The sequence below is a fragment of the Oryx dammah genome, unplaced genomic scaffold (assembly GCF_014754425.2).
Source record: "Oryx dammah isolate SB20612 unplaced genomic scaffold, SCBI_Odam_1.1 HiC_scaffold_21, whole genome shotgun sequence".
Classification (NCBI taxonomy): domain Eukaryota; kingdom Metazoa; phylum Chordata; class Mammalia; order Artiodactyla; family Bovidae; genus Oryx; species Oryx dammah.
In genome coordinates, this window is record NW_024070205.1 from 39,081,089 (window position 1) to 39,107,793 (window position 26,705).

The 26,705-nt window shown below is 41.8% G+C and overlaps 1 protein-coding gene across 5 annotated transcripts in view; it reads left to right on the plus strand.

Annotated features, from left to right (window-relative positions):
• Positions 1-26,705, plus strand: part of VPS13D (vacuolar protein sorting 13 homolog D) — a 266,175-nt gene that overhangs the window by 26,800 nt on the left and 212,670 nt on the right. For 3 of the 5 annotated variants that reach the window (XM_040263469.1, XM_040263472.1, XM_040263473.1), the window contains exons 11-24: positions 1,069-1,170; positions 1,303-1,504; positions 2,513-2,713; positions 3,895-4,025; positions 4,855-4,930; positions 5,370-5,540; positions 6,721-6,851; positions 9,960-10,092; positions 11,611-13,824; positions 14,928-15,079; positions 16,305-17,336; positions 19,690-19,780; positions 21,895-22,021; positions 23,519-23,699. In XM_040263469.1, coding sequence (XP_040119403.1) covers positions 1,069-1,170; positions 1,303-1,504; positions 2,513-2,713; positions 3,895-4,025; positions 4,855-4,930; positions 5,370-5,540; positions 6,721-6,851; positions 9,960-10,092; positions 11,611-13,824; positions 14,928-15,079; positions 16,305-17,336; positions 19,690-19,780; positions 21,895-22,021; positions 23,519-23,699 — 4,944 coding nt within the window. The remainder of the gene's footprint in view (positions 1-1,068; positions 1,171-1,302; positions 1,505-2,512; positions 2,714-3,894; positions 4,026-4,854; positions 4,931-5,369; positions 5,541-6,720; positions 6,852-9,959; positions 10,093-11,610; positions 13,825-14,927; positions 15,080-16,304; positions 17,337-19,689; positions 19,781-21,894; positions 22,022-23,518; positions 23,700-26,705) is intronic. The other 2 variants (XM_040263470.1, XM_040263474.1) reach the window with 1 other exon arrangement.

Sequence of the window (26,705 nt, forward strand, 5' to 3'; positions counted from 1 at the left end):
GTGGCAATGGTGCATCCTTGGGTGTTCTCACCTATCTTGCCAGCACCCTGAGGTATGACCCACTCTGCTAGTGCTTCTTTCATGAGTGTCAGGTATGGTTACTGACATAGAAGCCTTAATAAAAGGATGGAATAAACCAGACCTTTTGTTTCGGATAGTTTTCTTAAAGGCATAGGGAAAGACAGGGAGCAAGGGAAGAATCTGAATTACAACTGAGGTGAGCAAGTAAACATGTATAATCTCCTTTTCCTTAATGCAGGGTGTAAGGCTTCCCTGGTGGCTCAGATGGTAAAGAATCCACGTGCAGTGCAGAAGACCCAGGTTCCATCCCTGGGTCGGGACAATCCGCTGGAGCAGGGAATGACAACCCAGTCCAGTCAGTATTCTTGCCAGGAGAATCCCATAGACAGAGGGGCCTGGTGGGCTATAGTCCATAGGGACGCAGAGTCCGATACCGCTAAGTGACTAACAGCTTTCATTTTCAAGAAACAGCTTAGGAGAGCTGATCCGCTTTCCTCCACATCTTTGTGTGTCGCTGCCCGCTGTTGTTCTTTCCTAATTAGCATGAAACGAATGAAAACGACCACTTCCTTGCTAATGTCCCACATGAAACATAAAGAAGCTGGAGGCCTGCACACTTATTCTGTAAACTAGGTCCTCAGTTTCCTCCTCTGACTCGGGAAGATTAACAACCAGCCACCAACTTGAATCAGTTGAGGTAACGCATGTGAAAGCACTTTGTAAACTGCCTTTGCTGAGCAAAGATGGGCTAGTCCAGCAACACTTGTCCTTCACGTACCTGTTAACAACTCAATACCACTCTGTTCTCTCTGCACTTCCCGTTAGTCTCAGAGTACAGGTAGGATCTACCGGGGTTATACGGAAAAGCTGTTTGAACCAGAAGCTTAGCAGTTATGGAACTCACTGTCTATCTTCATAGTTTCTGGGCCTTGGAAGCATTGGAAACACTGGGGGCCAGGTGGGTTCCTTTAGTACTGGACGGGTTCATGATGGTGTCCACTTTCTCTGCAGCCCTGACACCTGTTTTTTCTGTCTTCACCTGAACAGGAGGAAATGTATCGGATTGAAGAGGAGCAGAGCTTTGAGGAACTAAAGATTTTGCGTGAACTGGTGCATGAACGGTTTCACAAGCAGGAAGAACTGGCAGAGGTAGGAGACCCTCCGAGAGAAGCTGTGTCACACACAGCGTGCTGAGTGCCTCTGGGGGCACAGAGAGCGAGGAGTGGCACCTCATGCCCTGTCTCTTTGGTCCTCATGTGTGCTCATTTCTGATTGACACAGAGCCTACGGGAGCCTCAGCTGGATACTCTGGGAGACTCTCCTGGAGACCCAGGCCCCGGAGGAGGCAGCGGGATGCTGCAGTACCTTCAGTCCTGGTTTCCCGGCTGGGGTGGCTGGTACGGGCAGCAGAGCCCTGAAGGGAAGCCAGTGGAGGGCCTGATGGCGGAGCCGCAGGAGCAGTGGACTCCGGAGGAGATCCTGGGTAAGGCGGGAGCTGGCTTTCATGTGCCCTTCTTGATTACAGTGAAGCGAGACACTTGGTTCATGGTTCACCTATTATTTGTGAAACTGGCCCATGGTATATTTCAAATTAAAAAAAAAAAGGTAGACATTTGTAACAGTTTGTCTCATGTTTATAGAGGCAGAGAGAGGTTTTTTAAAAAAGAATTTTCTTTCTTTATATTTGGCTGTGCTGAACCTTTGTTGCTGTGATGGGCTTTTCTCTAGTTTCGGCTTGTGGGCTGCAGTAGTTGTGGCACGTGGGCCCGGTAGTTCCGGTTCCTGGGCTCTAGAGCACAGGCTCAATAGTTGTGGCCCATGGGCTTAGTGGCTCTGCAGCATGTGGGATCTTCCCGGACCAGGGCTCAAACCTGTGTCTCTTGCATTGGCAGGCAGATTCTTTACTACTGGACCCCAGTGAAGCCTGAGAGTAGGTTTTAAGAGATATTTCTTTTACAACTCCATTACTGAATTTGAATATTTACATGGTTTCAAACAGATCTGAGTGGCAGTGATTGTAAGAGAATTAAGTCTGATCCAGTAAAAAAAGTTTGAAACCCTGAGGGCTTGAATACCAGTCCAGAGTCACCCTTTAGACCCAGGCTGTCTAGTATGGTAGCCGCAGTCACAAATGGCTATTTAAATTTATTCAGATAAAATAAAAAATACACTTCCTCAGGTGACTAGCCACATGAGCCACAGTGCTCAGAGCCTCCTGTGGTTAGTGGCCGCCATGTGGACAGTGCAGTGTATAGAGCATTGCGCCGTGTTGGGCAGTGCTGCCTTATGCTGTAGTTTATCATGAATTTGACATTGCCCCTCGTTTGACAGTAAGTTGATCAGAGCCCTTATAAGGCAGTTAGAGTCGTTTCATGGTGGTGAATAAAAGTCACCCATGACTTTGGAGTTCTTTCCTAAAAGGGAGATGTTATGTCATATCATTGAGACTGCCACCAGTGCTTTTTAATCTTTCCCATGTGTTTTCTTAAAGCCTCTTCTCCCTCATGTTCAGGCTCCGAGGAGTTTTTTGACCCTACTGCGGATGCCTCTTGTATGAACACGTACACAAAGCGAGACCACGTCTTTGCAAAACTGAACTTGCAGCTGCAGCGAGGGACTGTGACTCTGCTGCACCAGGAGCAAGGGGCTCCCCAGATGAACCAGAGTGCTTTCATGCAGCTTGAGTTTTCAGGTGCTGCCCCCAAGCTGCTTCCTGATGCTCTCTCTCCCCAGACAACAGTGTCCACTTGAGTCTCGGTATTTGCGGTAGTTCTGCTGTAGGAAGTTGCCATGAGTACTGAGTCATGGCCCCTGGGGGAAACGGAAGGTTAGGTTGTCTGTAAGCATTCGGTGGTCACATTCATCAGTGGATCAATACATAATGTTGCTCTCTGTGTGTGTGTTTAATGACACCTTATTTACTACATGTTGTTGATCTGTTAATGGATCTCATGGCCAGCGACACTGACACTATAACTGATGGCTGAGTGAAGGTTATCTACTATATGTATTTCCTCTGTAAGACACAGTGCTCCTGCACTGTGCTTGGGGGCCCTTTTACACAGTGAAATCACCAAAACAAAAAGCACAAAAATGCCGGAAGTTGGCACTAATTAGATCATGATAAGGGCACTGGTATGAGCTGAAACAAGAAGGCAGAGTGTTGCCTTGTTCAACTTTAGCTAGAAACACACACTTCAGGTGACTTGAATTTTTTGCTGCTCTGCACATGTCTGCAGAGCACTGTGAATGTATTATTTTGGGGGTTACAGTAAATTTTAGTAGGTGAATTTGCAAATATGGAATCTGCAAATAATGAAAAATTTTTGACTTCTTTTTGTGGATTTGAATTGAAAGTACGTAAATAAATGCCCAGATGTTAGTTATGTCTTCTCACAAATAGATTTATTGTAGTTCATAAAATAGGCACTTATCTGAGGTCTGTGAGTAGTTTAAAGGCAGGTGACCAAAAACAAAAGCCAGTTTTTGACTGGCTTTGACTTTGTAATCTTGAGAGCTGAGAAGTCATAAACTTAGTGTGAACTGGCAGATTGTTTGAACTAAATTTAGAAGTGCTCTGTTTAAAATTCATTGTGTTGGAAAGCTTCTGATATTCCTTACAAATTTATGTCAGTGGACGGGAAAGCCTGGCATGCTGCAGTCCAAGGGGTCGCAAAGAGTCAGACACGACTGAGCAACTGAACTGAACAAAAGTAGACATATAGATATGTAGATAGGGTTATTTTGTTCCAATTCGAAGGAGAAATAGTTCATTATATCTGATAGTTCACTATAAAATATTATATCTAATACTTTGAAAATACTTAAGGCTGTGATGGCATAGTATCAGCTCTTAACATTTATCTTCTGTAGGTGTAAAACTTCTAGCAGAATCTCTTCCTCGAAGAAACTCCTCCTTGCTCTTAGTCCGGTTGGGTGGACTCTTTCTACGAGACCTGGCTACAGAAGGAACCATGTTTCCTCTTCTGGTCTTCCCTAATCCAGTACGTATAGCTGTATGATTCATCCAGGGTGTTGGTGAATTGCCATCTGTTTTAGGCAAGTGATTAGTAGTATTAACTTGATTCGTTCTGACATTTGATCATTTTGAGAGAGACACGCTGATCAGAATATAACTCGAGTTAGATAAGTTTTTTGATTTTCTTACCATGTGTTGGTGGGATTTATGACAGTGGCTTCCCCCCACCTGGTGTTGTAGCCACCTTAGAATAGTTGCCTGGATTTGGAAGAAAATGCTATCCGCATGACTATTTCCTGTATTTCAGGGTCAGTGTTTGAATTTCCTCTATATCTTGACAGTGATTTTCATGCATTCTGATCCTTAATCACTGATAGGACTTGTCTCTCTAGAGTTACAGAAGAACCACTTCAAGTTTTCTCTATATGTGTACTTTTTAATATACAATATTCTTCTTAGACAAGAAGATCTTTGATCTTACTGAGTTGGCAAAGATATAATCAGAAGAGTTGAATCTTTAGCTCCTTATTATGCTTCCCGTAACTTTTCGGCTTGAGGGGTTGGTGATAGGGTGGGAGGGCAGAATAAAAGTGTGAAAAGCCGTGCACGTCCAGTCCTCGTTGAGCAGTAGTTCACGTAGTGCCGAGTGCAGGGCAGCACGCTGCCTGTACAGGCTGGGGAAGGCACAGACTGGAGGGCTCGGCCTCCAGGTCTGCATCCCCTGGTGTCACATGAGTTTCGATTCGGCTGTGCTAAGTGAGAGTGATGTCAAAGGGGAAGATGGGAGAGAATGTGTGCATGGTGAATTGGCCCCTCTCACCCTGACCCTTGTGTGTTTTGTGTGTGTTCATCAGCAAAAGGAAGTTGGCAGAGTCTCCCAGTCTTTTGGACTCCAAACAGCATCTGCAGACAGAAGCCATCATTATCCTGGTAAACTGTCACATGTACTTAAATTCATCCTTAAAAATGCAATAATTACAGATCAGTAGTCTTGATCAGAGGTCAGAGAGGGAGTGAGTCCTGTTTTGTGCCCAAGGGTTTGCTGTGTGGATACTTACCTGACTTAGAGACCCCCCTGTGCTCTCCCTTGACTGGTGAGTGACTGGGGCAACTCACAGGGCCTCCAGGTCTCGGGTTCCATGATGGGAGTGAATACAACAACCCAGCCTTGAGGAGTCCTGTTGATACATAGAGGCAGTCCTTATTAGGCTCTCTATTTTATAAAGTTTTTGAAAATGAGACTTAATTGGAAAATAATTGAGGAAATGTCTTTTTTTTCCTCAGAATTCTTTGCCAGTTATAAAGAATAAGGTGATTGTTTTGCTGTGTTCTATTTATTCTTTTTTCCCCTCTGGTTCTTTTCCTCTAGCTGCAGACCCAGATGACCCGGTTTTTGAGATGCTGTATGAGAGAAATCCAGTGCACAGCCATTTTGAGAGGCGGCTGAATGTCAGCACGAGGCCCTTGAACATCATATATAATCCCCAGGCTATTAAAAAAGTAGCAGACTTTTTCTACAAGGGAAAGGTTCATACCTCAGGTTAACTTTTCTGTTTGATTATGTTACTTTCTAATGACCTCTTTGTTGTCACTTTCGGGACAAGGGTTATTATTCTGGTGACCTGGTAGTGGCAGAAAAGGCCTGAGAGTAAGTGGAAGGTTGTCCTTAGATATTGAATCAAAGTGAATATCCTTGGAAAGTTGCTCTTCCAAGAGGAATCAATGACTTAATATTTTTTCTTTCTTTGTCTTCATTTAGCACGCATTTAAAATACTTTCCATCTATTACGACAGTGGTTTCCTTGGCTACCCAGGATATTTTTTTAGGCCAGAGAATTTAGGAGGAATGTTCAAGAATTTTCTCCTAGATGACAGGATCAGTGGTCTGTTTTACTTGTTTGGTGCAGCAATAAATACTGCAGAGGTCGTCATTGGACTCTTCTGTGTCATCACTGTTTTACATATGTCTGCCTTAGTCTCCCAAAGAGATTTGAGACAGTATGTGCAAAAAAAGCAATTCTGTTGATAGAGAAATTGATAAAACAGTAGTGCTTTCCTAAATCTATCTGTCACTCCCCTTTCATAAGAGTTGTTTTAGTTTTTGATCCAGTTTTTGAGTCTTTTCATGTACATGAATGTGCGTGCAGGCTTAGTTGCTCTTTGCTATCCCATGGACCGCAGCCCACCAGGCTCCTCTGTCCGTGGAACTTTCTAAGCAAGGATACTGGAGTGGGTTGCCATTTCTTCCTCTAGGGGATCTTCCCCTTCCTGGGATTGAACCCATGTCTCCTTCATTGGCAGGTGGGTCCTTTACTACTGAGCCCTCTGGGAAGCCCCTTTCATGTAGACGGTGACCATAAATGTCTTGGCTTCATTGCTCTGACACTGATAGAATATAGAAGGCAAATCCTCCTAGATTCCCTTTCAGTAATGATCATGCTTTTAAGGTTTTTGAAATATAATAGTTTAGAATCTTTCAGAAAATGATTCTAGAAATTCTAATAACTTAGATACCCATCTCTTATGTACTTAACCTTTCTCTGCATGGCTGTCCCTCACCGTCTTGGCCACATTCCTGTAACCCCAGCTCAGGCTGGAATAAGGAACTCTTGTTGTACAGACTGTTTTTTAGCTTTGGTGAATTCCTGGTAAGAGTAGATGTTGCAGTGGTTTCTTTCATCCAACCATAAGAAGACTCTTGGATATTTCCAATCTTGCAGGTTTTGGTTATCAATCTGAACTTGAGTTGAGAGTGGCTGAAGCTGCGCGAAGACAGTACAACAGACTGAAGATGCAGACCAAGGCGGAAATCCGACAGACTCTTGACCGATTGCTAGTGGGTGATTTCATTGTAAGTGGACATAACAAATGCTCCTTTTGGAGAGTGGGGAAGAGGAAGGCATTCTTTCTGGGAAGTTCTTTATCTACAGTGGAGAGTCATGCTTGTATCAGTTACACTGATAAGTAAATGGAATCTATGAAATACTTATTAGCTAGCAAAAAATGAAATCCCATGTCTTTTACAGTTAGGTTGTAATAAATAAAAACAAATGACTGAGACTAGATCATATATTATATCTTCCTTGTTTCTGTCTTAGAACATTCCCAAGACTTGTCTTTGTTCCATTTTCTAGACCTGACATTTTGTAAATATTTCAATTAAGAACATCCCCTTTTACTTACTATTATCAGAAGAAAAACAATTGGAATGATGCCCCAGTAGTTTTTTGTTTTAAGGATTTGTTTGTTTACTTTTTTGGCTGTGGTGGCTCTTTGTTGCTGCATGTGGGTTTTTTTCCAGTTGAGGCGAGCAGGGTCTGCTCTTTGTTGTGGTGCACGGGCTTCTCATTGCACTGGTTTCTCTTGTTGTGGAGCATGGGTTCTAGGTGTGTGGGCTCAGTAGCTGTGGCTCGCGGGCTTAGTTGCTCCGCTGCATGTGGGATCTTCCCGGACCAGGGATTGAAACAGTGTCCCTTGAATTGCAAGGAGGATTCTTAACCACTGGTTCACCAGGGAAGCCCGATATCCCAGTTTTGATTCCTGGGAGTGATAATCACTTTGTGATGCTGAGTGCCCAGCTGACATAAGGATGCTTGTGCACAGGGAGAGCCAAGAAACATTTCAACAGTCCAGCTAAACTGAGTTTCTGACCCTGTGGCCTGGGGATGTGCTGCTCAGAGGCAGCAGTAGGTGTACCACTCAGAGGGTGGCTTGTAGTTGGTGCAGAGGCAGCTGGGAGTGTAAGGGATGGCAGAAATGTTCGGGGGAAACACTTAGGGGTTTGTAGTATGGGATGCAGAATTTGTCCTGTGTTTTTGTTTTTGGATGTATTTCAACACAAATAACAATATTTAGTACTTCTGATTATCTTAGACCAAGAGGTTTCTCTTTCATGGCATTTATATAAATTAGCTTTTACTACTACATATAATTACCAAATGTTACTATTACAACATGTAATTGTATAAATTATATTATATTATATATTTATATAGTGTATATAAAATGTATAAATTATATATTTACAATAACTAGGACATGGAAGCAACCTAGATGTCCTTTGACAGAAAAATGGATAAAGAAGTTATGGTGCATACACACAATGGAATATTACTCAACTATGGAAAGAAATGCATTTGAGTCAGTTCTAATGAGGTGGATGAACCTAGAGCCTATTATACAGAATGAAGTAAGTCAGAAAGAGAAAGATAAATACTGTATATTAAGGCATACCTATGGAATCTGGTATGTAGATGACACCACTCTTATGGCAGAAAGTGAAGAGGAACTAAAAAGCCTGTTGATGAAAGTGAAAGAGGAGAGTGAAAAACTTGGCTTAAAGCTCAACATTCAGAAAATGAAGATCAGGGCATCTGGTCCCATCACTTCATGGGAAATAGATGGGGAAACAGTGCAAACAGTGTCAGACTTTATTTTTTGGGGGGCTCCAAAATCACTGCAGATGGTGATTGCAGCCATGAAATTAAAAGACACTTACTCCTTGGAAGGAAAGTTATGACCAACCTAGATAGCATATTGAAAAGCAGAGACATTACTTTGCCAACAAAGGTCCGTCTAGTCAAGGCTGTGGTTTTTCCAGTGGTCATGTATGGATGCGAAAGCTGAGTGCCGAAGAATTGATGCTTTTGAACTGTGGTGTTGGAGAAGACTCTTGAAAGTCCCTTGGACTGCAAGGAGATCCAACCAGTCCATTCTAAAGGAGATCAGCCCTGGGTGTTCTTTGGAAGGACTGATGCAGAAGCTGAAACTCCAGTACTTTGGCCACCTCATGCGAAGAGTTGACTCATTGGAAAAGACTCTGATGCTGAGAGGGATTGGGGGCAGAAGGAGAAGGGGACGACAGAGGATGAGATGGCCGGATGGTATCACTGACTCGATGGACGTGAGTCTGAGTGAACTCTGGGAGATGGTGATGGACAGGGAGGCCTGGCGTGCTGCAATTCATTGGGTCACAAAGAGTCGGACACGACTGAGCGACTGAACTGAACTCAACTGACGGAATCTGGAAACATGGTACTGACAGTTGTACGTTCAGGGCAGCAAAAGAGACACAGACATAAAGGACAGACTTTTGGACTCAGTGGGAGATGGTGAGGTAGGATGATTTGAGAGAATAATATTGAAACATACACATTACCATATGTAAAATAGATAACCAGTGCAAGTTTGTTGTATGACTCAGGGCACCCAAAGCTGTTGCTCTGTGACAACCTGGAGGGATGGGGTGAGGACGGCGGTGGGAGGGAGTTCAGGAAGGAGGGGACACATATATACCTATGGCTGATTCACATTGATATATGGCAAAAACCATCACAGTATTGTAATTGTCCTCCAATTAAAATAAATAAATTGAAAAAAATACATAAATTGTTAATTTTTTATTGTGTATAATCTTCTTTGATAGTATTTCTATAAATTAGCTAATTTATATAACAAATTCATGGGAAGAGCCATTAACAAATTAATGAATTGGTCTATTTTTTTATATTTCAAATGTCCAAGCTTATGTTTTTCTGTAAGATATTTTGGTCTGAAAGTTTGTGCTTAGCAATGTCCATGAATAAATAAAAATATTTGGATTTCTCATTTATTTGAATTCTATAATTTCTACAATACTTTTAAAGTATTAAGTCTTTAGAAATAAGACCTTTCTTAAATTGTTGATCATCAGAATCAAAGAGCAAGCAACCCCCAAACCAGTAATTTGCACATTTTTCTCTCCCACTTCAGCCATTTGCCTGTGGTAATATCTCATATCCTTAAGCATTTGGATCCACTTTTGTCTTAAATGTTTTTTTGCTTTAATACCATAGACATTAGGTCATCCTGTGAGCCTAGTGTGACCTTCAGGGAGGCTTGAGCTCCAGCTGATAAAGCTGCCCTCTCTTAGCTGTTGTAGTTCAAGGCTATTTAATTGTGCTTAATTCTATTTTTATAGGAGGAGAGTAAACGGTGGACTGTGCGACTGGACATTTCTGCCCCTCAAGTGATATTTCCTGATGACTTTAAGTTCAAGAATCCTGTGTTGGTTGTTGTGGATCTAGGAAGAATGCTGTTGACCAACACCCAAGGTACAGTGTGAATGTGGAGTAATAAAGGCATATCTTGGCAGATTGATCTCTCTCTCTCTCACTGAACCACGTAAAGCTTAAAAAGAAGTTTATTTAACATTTCTAGGCTCCAAAGTTAACTTGTTACTTTTTAATGTAATAGTTTTATTGAGATCCATTTGAAAATATACAATTCAGTTGTTTTTGGTATATTCATAAAATGGTACAGCTCTCACTGTTATCTAATTCCAGAACATTTTCATTGTCCCAAGAAGACATTCTAGACCCATATCTATATTACCACCTCTCCTGGCCCTTGCTAACCACTAATCTTTCTATCTCTGTTTATTTGCCTGTTCTGAACAGTTCATGTGAATAGAATCATGTAATATGAGACCTTTTATGTATGACTTCTTTCACTTAGCTCAGTGTTTTCAAGGTTTATCCATTTTGTGAAAGAAGGGAAAATGAAAGTGTTAGTTGCTTAGTTGTGTCCGACTCTTTGACCCCTTGGACTGTAGCCCTCCAGGCTCCTCTGTCTATGGAATTCTCCAGGCGAGAATACTGGAGAGGATAGCCATTCCGTTCTCCAAGGGATCTTCCCAACCCAGGGACTGAACCCTGGTCTCCTGCATCATCTGAGCCACCAGGGAAGCCCTGTAGCATGTTATCAATACTTCATTTCTGTTTGCGGCTAAATGATGTTCCCTTGTATTGATATACTACATTTTATAATATTTATCCACTCATCAGTTGGTGGACATTTGGTTGTTTCTACTCTTTGGCTGGTATGAGCTTGGCCCTAAGCAGGTGTGAAAGGGAATTACATCCGAAGAAAAGGATCACACAACTGCAGAGAGTACCTACTTGGATTTATAAAACACTAACGTGGTAGAGACACAGGTGACCAAACCCAGGGATGTGTTTTTGTAGTTGTTGCGACACTGCTCAGGCGCAGAAGAGAGGGGTTGAGTGAATTTGGGGCTGGAAACTTGACATATTAAGCAATTACTGCTCGCCAAGTGCGGATCTAACACTCGGGTATTGTGTTGAGGAAGGCAGAGGAAACCTCTGTTCTTTTGGAACCTCCTAGTTGGGGGAATAAAACGAACACATAGGTGAATACAAGAAAAGGTAAACAAATAAGGAGGGTTGGTGATGGCAGCTCCTGCAGTACAGCTCTGATGTTGGGGGGTGGGGGGTACAGTGTCCAGAGGGCATTGCTGGTTTCTGCACCCTGACATGTGTTCCTATGTTAGCAGGTCTCCATCTTTCCTCATGTTCCATGAACTTTTACTCTTTGTGTTTTGATTTCCAAATCAGTAGATAAGTTCATTCTGAATACATGGGAAATACAGAATACTATGCTTAGAGTTTCCATCCATTTGTTTTTTAAATCAGGGCTGTTGCTTCTTTCTGGTTGTTGTTCAGTCTCTTAAGTTGTGTCCGACTCTTCTCTACTTTTCTTAATTATTACATTAAATGGGGGAGGAAGGCAAGAGCCGACATGTACTTTAAATCTTCTGTTTTCATCTGCAGATGACTCCAAGAGGAAGAATGGGGATGGGTCAGCATTGGAAGAGAATCAGTTCAGTGATGATGAATATAAGACCCCTCTTGCCACACCTCCTAATACCCCACCTCCCGAGACTAGCAGCAGTAATGGGGAGAAAACACCTCCATTTTCCGGAGTCAAGTTCAGTGAAGAGCAGCTTCAAGCACATCTAATGAGCACGAAGATGTACGAGAGGTACTCGCTGTCCTTTCTCGACCTGCAGATCATGGTTGGACGTGTGAAGGACAACTGGAAGCATGTCCAGGATATTGATGTGGGACCGACCCACGTGGTGGAGAAATTCAACGTTCACCTCCAGTTAGAACGTCGATTGATTTATACGTCAGATCCCAAGTACCCTGGAGCCGTCCTCTCAGGCAACCTACCAGACCTGAAGATCCACATCAATGAAGATAAAATATCTGCTCTGAAGAATTGTTTTGCTCTCCTGACCACCCCAGAAACGAAGACTTTTGACTCTCAGATGAAGGAGAAGATTTTTCCCCAAGGGGGACAGCGGGGAAGTTTGCAAGACTCCGTGATGAACTTGACCCAGAGCATTGTGATGTTGGAGCAGCATACTCGGGAGGTCTTGGTGGAGTCACAGCTCCTCCTGGCGGAGTTTAAGGTGAATTGCATGCAGCTTGGTGTTGAGAGCAATGGCCGGTACATCTCTGTGCTCAAGGTGTTTGGCACCAATGCTCACTTTGTGAAGAGGCCTTATGACGCTGAGGTCTCCCTCACTGTTCATGGTTTGCTCCTGGTGGACACCATGCAGACATATGGCGCTGATTTTGACCTTTTGATGGCCTCCCACAAGAACTTGAGCTTTGATATCCCAACAGGAAGCCTCCGGGACAGCAGGGCCCAGTCTCCCGTCTCTGGGTCCAACGTGGCCCACCTCACGAGTGCTGCCACACAGAACAACCAGTCAGCCACTAGTATTTCTCTGGACAGAGTTCTCACCAAAGAACAAGAGTCCCTCATAAAACTGGAATATCAGTTTGTGAGTTCAGAGTGCCCGTCCATGAATTTGGACAGCACCCTTCAGGTGATTTCATTGCAGGTGAATAATTTGGATATCATCCTAAATCCAGAGACAATTGTGGAGCTGATTGGTTTTCTTCAGAAATCTTTTCCCAAGGAAAAAGATGAGTTGAGTCCTCAACCTTTAATGACTGATTTTGAAAGAAGCTTTAGGGAACAGGGAACTTACCAATCTACATATGAACAAAACACGGAGGTTGCGGTGGAAATCCACAGACTTAACCTGCTGCTCCTTCGGACGGTAGGAATGGCTAATGGAGAGAAGTATGGCAGAAAGATTGCAACAGCGAGTATAGGTGGCACCAAAGTTAATGTCTCCATGGGCAACACATTTGATATGAATGGTTCTCTCGGCTGTTTGCAGCTTATGGATTTGACACAGGAGAATGTTAAGAACCAATATGTTGTCAGCATTGGAAATTGCGTAGGCTATGAAAATATCATCAGTGATATTGGCTTCTATGAATCTGTATTTGTCAGAATGGAAGACGCAGCCCTCACTGATGCTCTGAGTTTCACCTTTGTTGAGAAATCTAAACAGGAATGTTTTCTCAACCTCAAGATGGCCTCCTTGCATTACAACCACTCCGCTAAATTCTTGAAGGAGCTGACGTTGTCCATGGATGAGCTGGAGGAAAATTTTCGAAGTATGCTGAAAAGCGCAGCCACCAAAGTCACCACGGTCCTAGCCACTAAGACAGCCGAGTACAGTGAGATGGTGTCGCTCTTTGAAACTCCCAGGAAGGCCCGGGACTCCTTTTTCTTAGAAGAAAATGAACCATATGGGTTTGGCCTAGGAGCATCTCATTCTGACACTGTAAAGCTCATCTTGAACATAAACATTGAATCACCAGTGGTTTCGATCCCTCGGAAGCCTGGCAGTCCCGAGTTGCTGGTAGGACACTTGGGACAGATTTTCATCCAGAATTTTGTGGCAGGAGATGATGAATCCAGAAGTGACCGTCTGCAAGTGGAAATCAAAGACATTAAATTTTATTCTTTGAACTGCACTCAGTTGACAGGCAGAGAGGGCCCTGGGCTGGAAATGAGCCGGGCATTCTGCCCTCTGTCTGGGTCTGCCAATGCCAATAGTCAGGAGGAAGCTCACTTCACCCGACATGATTTCTTTGAATCTTTGCATAGAGGTCAAGGTGAGACCTGGGTATCTTTTGTCTCATTTTGTTTAGATTCTAGACCCAGCCATGAAGGTAGTACCTGGCTTAAAATAACAACAAAAACCTTTCTTTTAGAATTACCCTAAGTGAATATTTAAGAAGTTAAAATAGAATTTTAATAGAATGCTTTCATATTATGTTTGAATGTTTGCACCTTTTCCCACTGAATACCATTTTTGGCAAAATAAGGATTTTTTAAGTGGCCCCCTTGGGTGAGTGTTCATTCACTGGGATTCAGTGGGTGGATTCTGTTAGAGTATTATGTAATTTAGTCAGTGCCTCTGACTTTTTCATTCTTAAGCTGTAGATCTTTCCTAGTTAGATATTGTAGTCTAAGACAGTTGGAGGGATTGACAGAAATAGAATGTGAAATTTAGTCTGTGGATGTTATGGTCTCTGTTGACTATCCTGCCATCTTCTGTAATGGTTTGGTGTAGGGTTCTAGGAATAAAGTGCTTGTATTTATGTATTCTCGATCTGATCTGCTAAAACCAAGCAGTTCAATCTATTAGTCTTGGCATCTATAGAAATCAGGTAAGCTATATTGATTGGTGAAGATATTAATGCCTTTGAGAACTCCTATATACACTGATTCATTTTTACATAGTTACCAAAAGTTTGCTTTCTCCGCTTGGGTTAAAAGTTGTTCACTTATAATTTTGTGTTGTCCTTGATTCTGAGTTAGGCCCAATAAGAGGGATCAGTCTAAAGCTGGGCATGGATGAGCAGTTTTGTTTGGAAAATGCCAGCTTGGGAAGTTAAGAGAAGCTTACTGAGGACCCTTGCCTGGGTTAATGTTCACTGCATCATATTTTGAAACCATCAAATGGAGCCTGTTATGAAAATAGCTATAGCATGCTCTTTATGTGTAAATTTATCTTATACCCTTGGTTGCTGTGAGTTTTGGTCTTGGAATAGTTGCCAAGGTCTGTACTCAATTGTAGACCCTCGGTGCCAGGCTAACCTGCCTTCCTGGTCTAAGAGCAACTCCTGGGCTTGTTTATATACCCTCACTTAATCAGCAAGGACGCAGTCAGTCTTAGTGTTTCTAGTTGGTCATTTCTTTTCTCTTACTCCAGCTTTTCACATCCTCAACAACACAACCATTCAGTTTAAACTGGAGAAGATCCCTATAGAGAGAGAATCTGAACTGACTTTCTCACTTAGTCCAGATGACCTGGGAGCTTCTAGCATCATGAAGATTGAAGGAAAATTTGTCAATCCGGTTCAAGTAAGCATGCTATTGATTTTTTTGTCAGGACAGTTGAAGTCATGTAATGATTTTATATTTGTTATATACATGTGTTATGTTTATGTCTTGTTATATTTTGTATATATAAAATGTTGGAAGGAAAATATAAATTCAAAGAGATATTGTTCATGCACATTATTGTCAATAACTTGTTCCAGTAAGTATGGTATCCTTTTATCATGTCCTTCTATCACTGAATCAGTCTTTGTTAGCTTCTTCATGTGGAGGGGTGAATTATAGAGTGGAAGAGGGCAAATCGTTAATTCTGTTGCCATTAAGAAATGAGGAAAATTATTGCTTAAAAAGTCAGGATCTCTCTTTCCCAGAGTATTACAATTCTTGTCACACTTTTGGCATATGTGGCCCACCTATAAAACAGTCTGATTATCTGAGCTGTTGACAGATCCTTTCAAGGGAGAATTAGTCTTGCCCTCATTGAAATGAAATGGTCCAGGAGGTGTGTGTGGTATGTGTGTATACATCTTTCATCCTTTTTCCTTCAAAAGTGTCATTTTCCCTGCTTTCACAGGCAAGAGAGCAAAAAGCATAGCATTAGAAAACAGCAAGGATAGGCAGGACAGTCTTAGGACAGTGCACAGGATCTAGAGCAGTGACTGGCCGTTAGTTTGGCAGCTGCTCTGCAGTAACCCAGGGGTGCTGTTAACAGAACGTGTGTAGCTTTTGACATCAGTGGTTTCTGGATATGGGTCTCGGGTTGAGAGAACTTTCCCTGGATTTTTTCCTTTTGGCTTTTAAGCTTTTTCTCTTAAACTTTTCCTTCAATTTCTGTAGTTGTTTTGTGGGGTTAGAAAGAATGATTGTGCAGATTCAGGCCTACCTTTACCAGCACTTATTGAACATTTATTGTGTGAAGGTTACTCCATGAGGTACTCGGGGACGGCCTTGTCAATGGATATAGGTCAGAGAGAGGCAGAGGTGTAAGGATGAAAAAGAAATAAAGAGGGGATCCTTGCTGTCAACGAATTTAAAATGTCTTGGAGAGTTGATATATAGCAGAAACCAACGCGATATTGTAAAGGAGTTATCCTCCAATTAAAAATAAATAAATTGAAATAAAATATATCCTATAAGTTACATTTTTAAAAAAACCACTTGGGTAAAGTCATACAAAATTTGTGGGCAGTGCATATGAATGCATTTGACAGTAGTAGTGGAATAACCGAATTTTTCCCTTCGAATGCAGGTGGTGTTAGCAAAGCATGTATATGAGCAGGTTTTGCAAACGTTGGACAATCTGGTGTATAGTGAAGATCTGAATAAGTTTCCAGCCAGTGCAGCATCCGCACCCTGCCCTAACTCTCCTCTGCCTCCCCTCAGTATCGGTGGAGAACCTTCCGCTGAAAGGAAGGAGAACGGATTGTTCAGCCACTCCAGCCTTTCTAACTCTTCTCAAAAGTCCTTGTCTATGAAGGGAGTCAAATCCTTTACCCAGATTCAAGCCAACTTTTGTATATCAGAGCTTCAAGTTCAGCTAAGTGGAGATCTGACTTTGGGGGCCCAGGGTCTTGTGAGCTTAAAATTTCAGGATTTTGAGGTGGAATTCAGTAAAGACCACCCCCAGACTTTATCCATTCAGATTGCCCTGCGCTCTCTGCTGATGGAGGACTTACTGGAGAAAAATCCAGATTCCAAATATAAGAACCTGATGGTGTCTCGGGGAGCCCCAAAGCCATCTAGTTTAGCACAAAAAGAGTATCTCTCTCAGTCCTGCCCTTCTGTGTCCAACGTGGAGTATCCAGACATGCCTCGGTCTCTCCCTTCTCACATGGAGGAAGCTCCCAATGTGTTTCAGCTGTATCAGAGACCCACCTCGGCCTCCCGGAAGAAGCAAAAGGAAGTCCAAGACAAGGACTATCCCTTGACCCCACCTCCTTCTCCAACGGTAGATGAGCCCCAGATACTTGCAGGAAAGAATAAATTTGATGATTCCTTGGTCCATATCAATGTATTCCTGGTGGATAAGAAACATCCAGAATTCTCTTCCAGTTACAATCGAGTTAACCGGAGCATTGATGTTGATTTTAACTGCTTGGATGTGCTGATCACGCTGCAGACCTGGGTCGTGATCCTAGATTTTTTTGGAATTGGCTCCACTGCAGACAACCATGCGATGAAGGTGCCGCCTGAGGATGTCCTACAAAACGTGAAGTCAGAATCAAGCGCGTTAGCAGAGTCTGAACTTCAGGATCCAGTTAACACCAAACTGGATCTCAAGGTATCAGTTCCCTTAGGCTCTTGTTAAGTTCTGAGTATGAATGTGGGCTTGTTTACTTAGATGCTGTCACTGTGCATTTATGCCAGAAAATCGAGACCTCACAGAGGAGGTATGTGGTCTTTTGGATGTCTTTTCCTAAAGGGTAGACGTTAATATCTCAGAAAAGGTTTTAGCATTAATCTCATCTGGAGGCAGGGGAAATAAATGGTTTCAGTAACTTCTTGTCTTTCCTTTGGGCTGTAAAATTCAGTGGAATTATTTAGTTTCTTTATGCCTGTTTCCTTATCTTCCACCGTCTGATTATGGTAACTAAATGAGGAAATTACATGAAGCACCTGGCAATATGTCTAGCACATAGTAACCATGTTACTATTTAACTAGCAACTAGTACAGAGTAGCTATTTTTAAATGTGCCTTTTATTTTCATCTCCCTCTCACTCAGAACATTGTTGGCTTTACTGAGAGCAAGAGTACAGGTGTCTTAAATGTCAGCCTGCGTGGATTTGAAAGCTGGCATTTTTGTTGTAACCATACAGCTGTTTGGCTGTGGACAAACCATTTAACCTCTTTCTCCCGCAAGTTTTTCATCAGTAAACAGAAGTTGTTTAATGGTCCCTGTGGCATAGGATTGTGGAAGTTCAATGAGATGACCTAGGTATGGCCCTCCTCACGTGTGTGGCAGAAATGATCATTCAGTGAATGGTACCTTCCCCACTTCTTCCTCTCATGCAGTTGTCTATAGAAGCTGGGTTAGTGTCTCCTAGAGTGTTCCACATTCTGGATTTGTCTGTTTCTTTATGGTACATTTGATTCCTCTCATCCTCTAATTTTAGAAATGGAAGTTAGCTCTAAAGACTTGATCAGATCCAGGTCCGACACTTCATAGGTGGTGCCGAGTGCTTCCTGTTGCGTTATACCAGGAGGTCTACAACACCCAGTTGTCCCACTTTCAGTGATGCTAAGATCCATGCTGAGAGTGGGCTCAGGTGGTGACAGCTGGATTCCTCCAAACAAAGCATATTTAGACTCATTATTTGCATTCTTTTGGTGATGAAGTGGCTAGAGTTTTTTTTTTTTTTCACTTCCCCCTTCATAATAACTGCTTCCCTTGAGATCCTTCTGTCATCCATGTCCAGAAGCCACTGCAAGGGGGCCCCCCGTGCCATTGGAGTGGCCCCCATGGTCACTGCTTCATCTGTAATAATTCCCTGCTTTTTTCTCCTCCTTCCTCTAAGAATGTTCTTTCTTCTTCCTTTTCTCCTGCTATTTTCTTTCTTTTTCCATTTTTTTTTCATTTATCAGACATATGCTGAACACTTACTTTGTTGTTGTTCAGTTGCTAAGTCATGACCAACTCTTTGTGACCTCCCATGGACTGCAACACATCAGGCTTCCCTGTCCTTCACTGTCTCCCAGAGTTTGGTCAAACTCAAGTTCATTGAGTTGGTGATGCCATCCAACCATGTCGTGGTAGGCATTAAAGATAAGGGGTGCATGTCACCAGCTCTGCCACTTGGGAGCAGAGAAGTGAACTGGGATGTAAGCTTCTCTCCGTCTCCTCTTTCCTCCTTTCTTCTCTTCAACCGATGCCTTACCCCGTGATGGCGCTCAGGGGTATCCGCCTCCCTAAATCGTAGATACAGAGTCCTTTTTGTAGCTAAAATGACAGAATTATGTTACTGGATTTATTTGTTTCCAAGAATGCTTTTCCTAAAACAGGTTTTCTTCTATTGGTGGTTGTCTCTGGGGAAGAAAATCTTTGATTGTGCTTCTAAGTGAAGTCCCAGTTGGTCACCAGGGGCTTCTATTAAATATTAGTCTGAAGACATTAAACATTAAGTGTATTTATCACTTCGCCTTGACAAATTCTTAGGGTGCACTTAATGAATCTGTATGAGTGATTACAGAATAGTGCAATATTAGAGATAAATGCTGAAAGGGGAAAAATTGTTTTATAATGTAAAACATTTCACTGACAAACAATAGATGAAGCCCAAAGAAAGCATCCCCCTAAAAAAACCAAAAAGCCAACCAACCAACATACCAAAAAAAAAAAAGAGAAGAAAGAAAGAAGAAAAAAAAAATTTAAAAGAGAACAGACGAGGTGACCACAGAGAAGACACCACAGAACCTGGGTTTTAGATTGCCCAGTCAAGTTCTTTTCCTATCGGCTCTCTCCTCTTACTGTGGTTTGACTGGCTAAGAAAAGTTGAAATGAATTTGGTATCAGTTGGACAAAAAGGTTTCTCTTCAGCTTTCCTGAGACTTGTAGCATCTTTCTCGATGCCATTTGTCTGAAAGGGACCTTTTCCTCCGAGTAACATTCGCCTTGCCTTTCCTCCTGTGTTCTTAGGTGCATTCGCTTTCTCTCGTGCTGAATAAGACCACCAGTGAGCTTGCCAAGGCGAATGTGTCCAAATTAGTGGCACACCTGGAAATGATTGGTAAGTGGAAAAAATCAGACTTGGGGAATCTGGGAAGAATTTGAACATCCTGCTCACAAATCTAATTGTCTTTACAGGTGCTAAGTAAGGTGTGGCTCAGTGGCTGGGTTGTGGTTACTGGTCTGGCCAGGACTGGTGGTGGTGGCTTCCAGATACTGGTTTATGGATCAGAATCATCTGTTAGAAATGCAGCTATCTGGCACAGCTCCCTTCCCATCCCAAGACTCTGATTCTGTGGGTTGGATGGGACCCTGTGATCTATCTGAGTTTTAAAAAAGCTCTCTGGATGAGTATATAATTTCTTTGTCTAAAGTTTGGACATGTTGGAGTGTGAAAGGGAGCATTATTAATAATTACAACTGGGAAAATGGCATATAACAGGGGCTGCCTCTGGGAAATCAGGGCATATGTTCACTCTGTTGCCATAATTAGGGGGAACCCCTACGAGGGGGTGGGCTTCCCTGGTAGCTCAGTTTGTAAAGAATTCGCCTGCAATACAGGAGACCCCGGTTTGATTGCTGGGTCAGGAAGATATGCTAGAGAAGGGATAGGCTACCCACTCCAGGATTCTTGGGCTTCCCTTGCGGCTCAGCTGGTAAAGTATGCACCTGCAATGCAGGAGACCGGGGTTCAACCCCTGGATTAGGAACATCCCCTGGAGAAGGGAACAGCTACCCACTCCAGTATTCTGGCCTGGAGAATTCCATGGGCTGTATAGTCCATGGGGTCCCCAAGAGTCAGACACGATTGAGCGACTTTCACTTTAGAGGGGGTGGTTTAAGCAGGGAGATACTGTAGCAAAGCTGGCATTCTTCCTAATGGGAGGCAATAGGCTGTAATCCTTAGGAGAACAGAAGTGAAGATCTACATTGAGCTCTAAAGTGGAGGAATTTACAAAGTGAGCATAAAATACTGCTCCTTCCTTAGGCAACTGGTGATAAAATAAGACTACAAAGCTCAAATGTTGACTCTGTAGTAAAATAAGAATGTCTTTTGGGGAAAGGATGAACTAAAATTGGTTTCATTCCTGGTATAAATTAATTTATAAAACGTTCCTAGAAGAGATGAGTCCTTAGAATTTGGAGAAGCTTGGGTAGGATAAGTTTCCCTGGTGGCTCAGAGGGTAAAGCGTCTGCCTGCAATGTAGGAGACCCAGGTTCGATCCCTGGGTTGGAAAGATCCCCTGGAGAAGGAAATGGCAACCCACTCTGGTACTCTTGCCTGGAAAATCCCATGGATGGAGAAGCCTGGTAGGCTACAGTCCATGGAGTCACAAAGAATCGGACACAAATTCACTTTTCTGAGTGACTTCACTTCTTTTGAGGGGGGGTATTTTTGTTAGAGGACATTTGGAACCAAAAATAAGTATGTGTCTTCATTGGGAGCAGAGCTAGCCTGCCAAAAACATACACCTCAGTCATTGTTTTGTTGTTAATTATGATGACAAAATTTGTTTTACCTAAGCAACAGTTCAGAATATTCCTTTTCAGTATCTACCCCATGTTAAGAATGATTCATATAGGTTCATAGCCCAGGGGTGCATGTTTTAACATTTCCTCTTTCTTCTGTCTACCTTCCAGGAGCTTCACTTGTGTAATATTGGAGTAGTTTCAAATCTGTGTCTTCAGTGTCTTACTTTATTAATGTCACCTTTTAATTAAATAGCACTAAAACTCATTTAATACTGCCTGATTAATACATCTCTGACATTTTTCCCTTTATTCCTTTATCTATAGTATAAAATAGACCTTATGCTATTTTGCTAATTCTAATTAGTGGTCTGATCTCAGAAGAGAGCATGTTTCTATCTGTATTTGTAAATATTTTATCCTTTAATTTATGTTTACCCTTAATTTCTTCCCTCTTGTAAGTGTTAAAGTGTGATGCTGTGGTATTATTTCAATCCCTTTGGACTTCTGCATTGAGGCTATTTGAAATAGTGCATAAAATACTGTTCTGGGTGTATTAGAATATGAATAGTCACTTTTGACATTTCGTTTTATTAAATGATGTAAAGCCTGAGGCATGTGTGTATCAATGTTTATTTCAGGCAGAGTTAGGGTGTGTGACAGAGAAAAGAGCATAAGAATGCATTCTGATTTTCCTCTTCCTAGAGGGAGACCTGGCCTTACAGGGGAGCATTGGGAGTCTGTCTCTGAGCGACCTTACCTCGCATGGAGAGTTCTACCGAGAACGCTTCACTACGAGTGGAGAAGAGGCCCTCATCTTCCAGACTTTCAAGTAAGAACATCAAGCTTTTCTATCGTGATTGTTTCCTGTTTCAGATTCTTGTCGGCTAAGCAGTAAGGAAAAGTTTAAAAAAAACATAGCCTCTTACGTAGAATCAATTTGATCTAGTTGTGAGGAATCTCGATTTATATTAAAATGGATCTGCATTGAAGTGGGCTACTCAGGCTTTAACAAATAAAGAGGGTATGGTTGAAATAACTGGTCATAATTATAGTCTGGTTTCACAGCAATGTGTTGTGTGACTTGAAGAAGTCACTTGATTTCCTTGTGTCCGTTTTTCTATTGAAATAGTGAGGAGACTATGTTAGATCAATTTCCATTTAGCTCTGAATGATCTGGGATGATTTCAGCCTGAGAAAGTTGTTGAAGATAATGGGTTTTAAGTTGCATTAGGCATTTCTCTCAGTATAAATACAATCTGTGTTCAGTTTTAGAACTTAGAGGCATTTTTAGGCCTATGTAGTTATTAAAGAATAGTTTTCTCAGAAAACAGAAATTTTAAAAGGTGGTTTTTCAGCCTTTTGGAGAGCTGTCAGAATATGGATATCCATCTCTGCCCCCAAGTATTCTGGTCTGTGTAGTGTTGTGTTCTTTTTTTTTTTTTAATTATCCAAAGTGATTTTAATGTTCAACCAGAGTTGAGAAAAATGGTCCCTAAAGATGTCCAAGAAGTTTTTCTTTCATTTCCAGAGGGAGTATATCATACTCCTCTGAGAAGTTAGATAGATTTATTTGTATGGTTACCTACCACAGAGGCATGGTTCTTTAACAAATGAGATAATTAATGTAAAACTCTTAACTCTCTGCCTGGCAAAATAATAGTTGCTCAGCTAATATGAATTCCTTTCCCCAGTGACTATGTCCTGTATGATAATTTTTATTGTGGCATTGTGTCCCATTAAAACCATTTGTAGAAGTTTTCTAATTTATCAGTGAATGTGGATACTAAAAGTCTTTGGCCTGCATTTCACTGAAGCAAAAAGACTTCTTTCAGCTTCCAGAGATAGATTGCCTCAGGAACATTGGTTCTGTTGCCTGATTTTCTTTACCAGTTGTTTCACAGTGTAGTTTTTATTACCCCGAGTTGTCATAGTCTTTGCTAGAAGAGTGAGCAGGAATATTCACTTTTCCTTAAAGGCAGGGACAGAGAGGCTCAGGTAAAAGGTCTGAACCATGGTGGCTTCTGAGTGAGGTCTGGAATCAGGAGTGACGCAGCCCCAGATCTGTCCCCGTGTTTATAGCCCTTGCCGTCACACCAGACTTTTACTTAACATCCTCGACATGTGGTGGAAGCTTAGAAAGGAGGTAGTTATTGGAATTTGCTTTCTAAAACCTGGTTGTGGATTTCCTTTTTTTTTTTTTCTGGGTTTCCATTTTAACAGTTAAAGCTGTTTCCTGGGGAAGCCCCTAAGTGAACCCGAGTTTTCTTCAGATACTCATTTGCATCCTGCCACTGTCTCTGAGTCACATTGTTGCCCTTACTCCTAGGTATGGCCGACCTGACCCTCTCCTCCGGCGGGAGCACGACATCCGAGTGAGCCTCCAGATGGCGTCTGTGCAGTACGTGCACACCCAGCGCTTCCAGGCGGAGGTGGTGGCCTTCATCCAGCACTTCACTCAGCTGCAGGATGTGTTAGGGCGCCAGCGAGCTGCCATTGAGGGGCAGACGGTAGGTAGTGCCTGGATCCAAGACACTTTTCCAGTTTGACTCATCAGCAGAACTTTTAAATCTCTAGGGATAAATCTGGAACGTGTCACTGAGAAAAGTGAAGATAATCAAGAAATCTTAAGCTTTGCTAATGTCCTCCATGTAGCTCATTAGCTACAGAAATCTTACTGTAATCGGAGAGCTTATATTCTTGTTTCTTGCATCGTGTTTTAATTTCATAATCAAGAAATCTTAAGCTTTGCTAATGTCCTCCATGTAGCTGATTAGCTATAGAAATCTTACTGTAATCGGAGAGCTTATATTCTTGTTTCTTGCATTGTGTTTTAATTTCCTTTTCAAGTTTAGCTTTGGCTTGCTCTTGGAGAAGGAAATGGCAACCCACTCCAGTATTCTTGCCTGGAGAATCCCATGGATGGAGGAGCTTGGTGGGCTACAGTCCATGGGTTGCAAAGAGTCGGACACGACTGAGTGACTTCACTTTCACTTGGCTTGCTCTAAAAAAGATAAACAAGTTACTTCAGTGGTGATGCTTCTCCTGGAAAGTGGTTCCAAAGACAGTATCTTGTTATAAAAAGAGGGTTTCTTTCAAATGTAGTTCTCAAACTTCTTAGCTCATGGCTCCCTTCTTGTCTTGGAAGTTTTTCCGAGACACATCTGAGGCCAAAAGAAACACCTAATGGTCTTTCCATTTCCAAAGTAATTAAGTCCAAACAACTTCATAATTACGTTTGTCCAACAATTTAGTAGCTGTTTGAAAATGTAAAAACATAAGTGAAAGATGATATTTTTATTTCATTCTTAAATCACCGTAATTGCTTCCTAGTAGGATGTATGTGCCTCTTGGGCACTGAACAGCTCCTGAGACTTGGAATCGGGTTGAACGTCACAGCCCTCATTTCCTTTTCCACATTTATTTTCTCATGGTACTTGTTTTCTATCTCAGTAAGTGCTTAAGACCCAGCTTTGCAAAGATGTGACATCACCAGAAGGAATGTAGCATGACCTCACATTGAGTGTAGACCACCTCAAGCTGGTGGTGTGTGCTGTGTCTAGGTGACATCACTGGAAGGAATGTAGCATGATCTAACATTGGGTGTAGACCACCTCGAGCTGGTGGCGTGTGCAGTGTCCAGCCGATGATGTGTTTACGTGAAGGATTTAAGATGCCCTGGCAGCGCACCTCTGAGTGTGAGGCAGCCTCCAATGTTGTCTTGGAACCACAGGAAGCAGTTACAGTGTGGTTCTTTGTAAAACGTGTTGGTTATTTATTTTTAAGTTTTATTAGGTAAAAGATTGTAATTTAAGTTCTTTGTAGTAGCAACGTTTAAAAATTTTGTTTTAATCTAAATAAAAAAATTTTTGAGTAAGTTGTATATTGTTTTAGTACAGAATCAAAGCCAAAAAGAGCATTTGGAGAAAAGTCTCTTTCTCAGCTACTTTTCCTCAGCCACCCAGTTTCTGTCCTTGGCAGCAGCCAGTATTACTGGTTTCCTGTGTACATTATAGAGAATTTATTTATTTTTTAAATATAAAAGTAGTACAATCAAATGACAGGGAATCTAGAAAAAAAAACTTAGTTTTCTAGCACCATAGGTATATTTTATTTTTTAATTTTTTTCCCCATACATGTTTCCATGGATATATGTAACCTTTTTTTCTCTCTTTAGAAACGACAGTTTAGTATTTGATACATATGAAAGAATATTTGTAACATGTATATAAACTTAAAAGTGTGGTAATAGAAGGAACATCCATGAAACCACCACGAAAATAAAAATTAAAACATTACTAAGATGTGTGGCATGTAGTCCTTCCCTATCTCATTCTGTTGATGTCTCAAGAAACCACTCTCCTGACTAATCTCTAGTCCCTTTAAGATTAAAAGAAAACTTCATATACCATATCTTTTGCTCAGCTCATTTGCACATTATAAAAAGGGTATGAAGTTTGTGTCCTTTTGCTAATGGTCTCCTAGCCCTAATCCCTGCTTCTTGGTAGCCACTGGCTAGCTTGTTGTTATAGCAGAATGCAGCCACATTCATTCATTTCCTTATTGTCTGGATGCCTTTACAGTTTTCTTAATTTGCTGTGATATTTTAGGGATTTTTGTATCTAAGCTCCTGAGCGTTACTAGTTTATAGTTTTCCTTTCTTGAAAAGAAAAATGCCTATTTTGGTTTTGGTAACTGGGCCATGCTGTCCTTGTAGGATGAATTGGGAAGTGTTCCCTCTTCTATTTTCAGAACAGTTTGTGTAGAATTAACATCAATATTTCTTCCTTTATATCTTCCTTAATATATTCTGGATAGAAGACCTTTGATATATTTATTGTGAATATTTTTTTCTAGTCTATGGCTACCCCCTCCCCCATTTTCTTAATACTAATTTTTTAAAAGCAGAAGTCTTTCATTTTAATGAAGTTCAATTTTTAAATTTTACGGTTAGTGCTATTGTTTTGTCAAGGAAATCTGCCTACCATCAGGTGGCAATAAATCTCTCCTATTTTCCTTTTTTAGAAGTGTTATAATTTTAGATCTCTTCCATTTTGAGTTAATTTTTGCATATTTTGTAAAGTGAGACTTGAGGTTTTTTTTCCCAAATACCTATCCAGACTGTTCTTTTCCCACTGAATTACCTTGACACTTATGTTGAGAATCCACTGATCATATATGTATGTGTATTTCTTTATTCTCTGTTCTATTTCCTTGATTTATATTTAGTTGTACACCCCGTGGTCTTTTCTAAAAAATACTATTTATTTATTTCTTGGCTGTGTCGAGTCTTTGTTGTGCTGTGTGCAGGCTTTCTCTAGCCGCAGCAAGTGGGGGCTCCTCTTGTGGAGCAGGGGCTCTAGGTGTTGGGGGCTTCAGTGGTTGTGGCTTACCAGCTTAGTTGCCCTCTGGTAGGTAGGATCTTCTTGGACCAGGGGATTGAACCTGTGTCCTCTGCATTGGCAGGTGGATTCTTAACCACTTGACCATCAGGGAATACCTTCCCCCCATGTCTT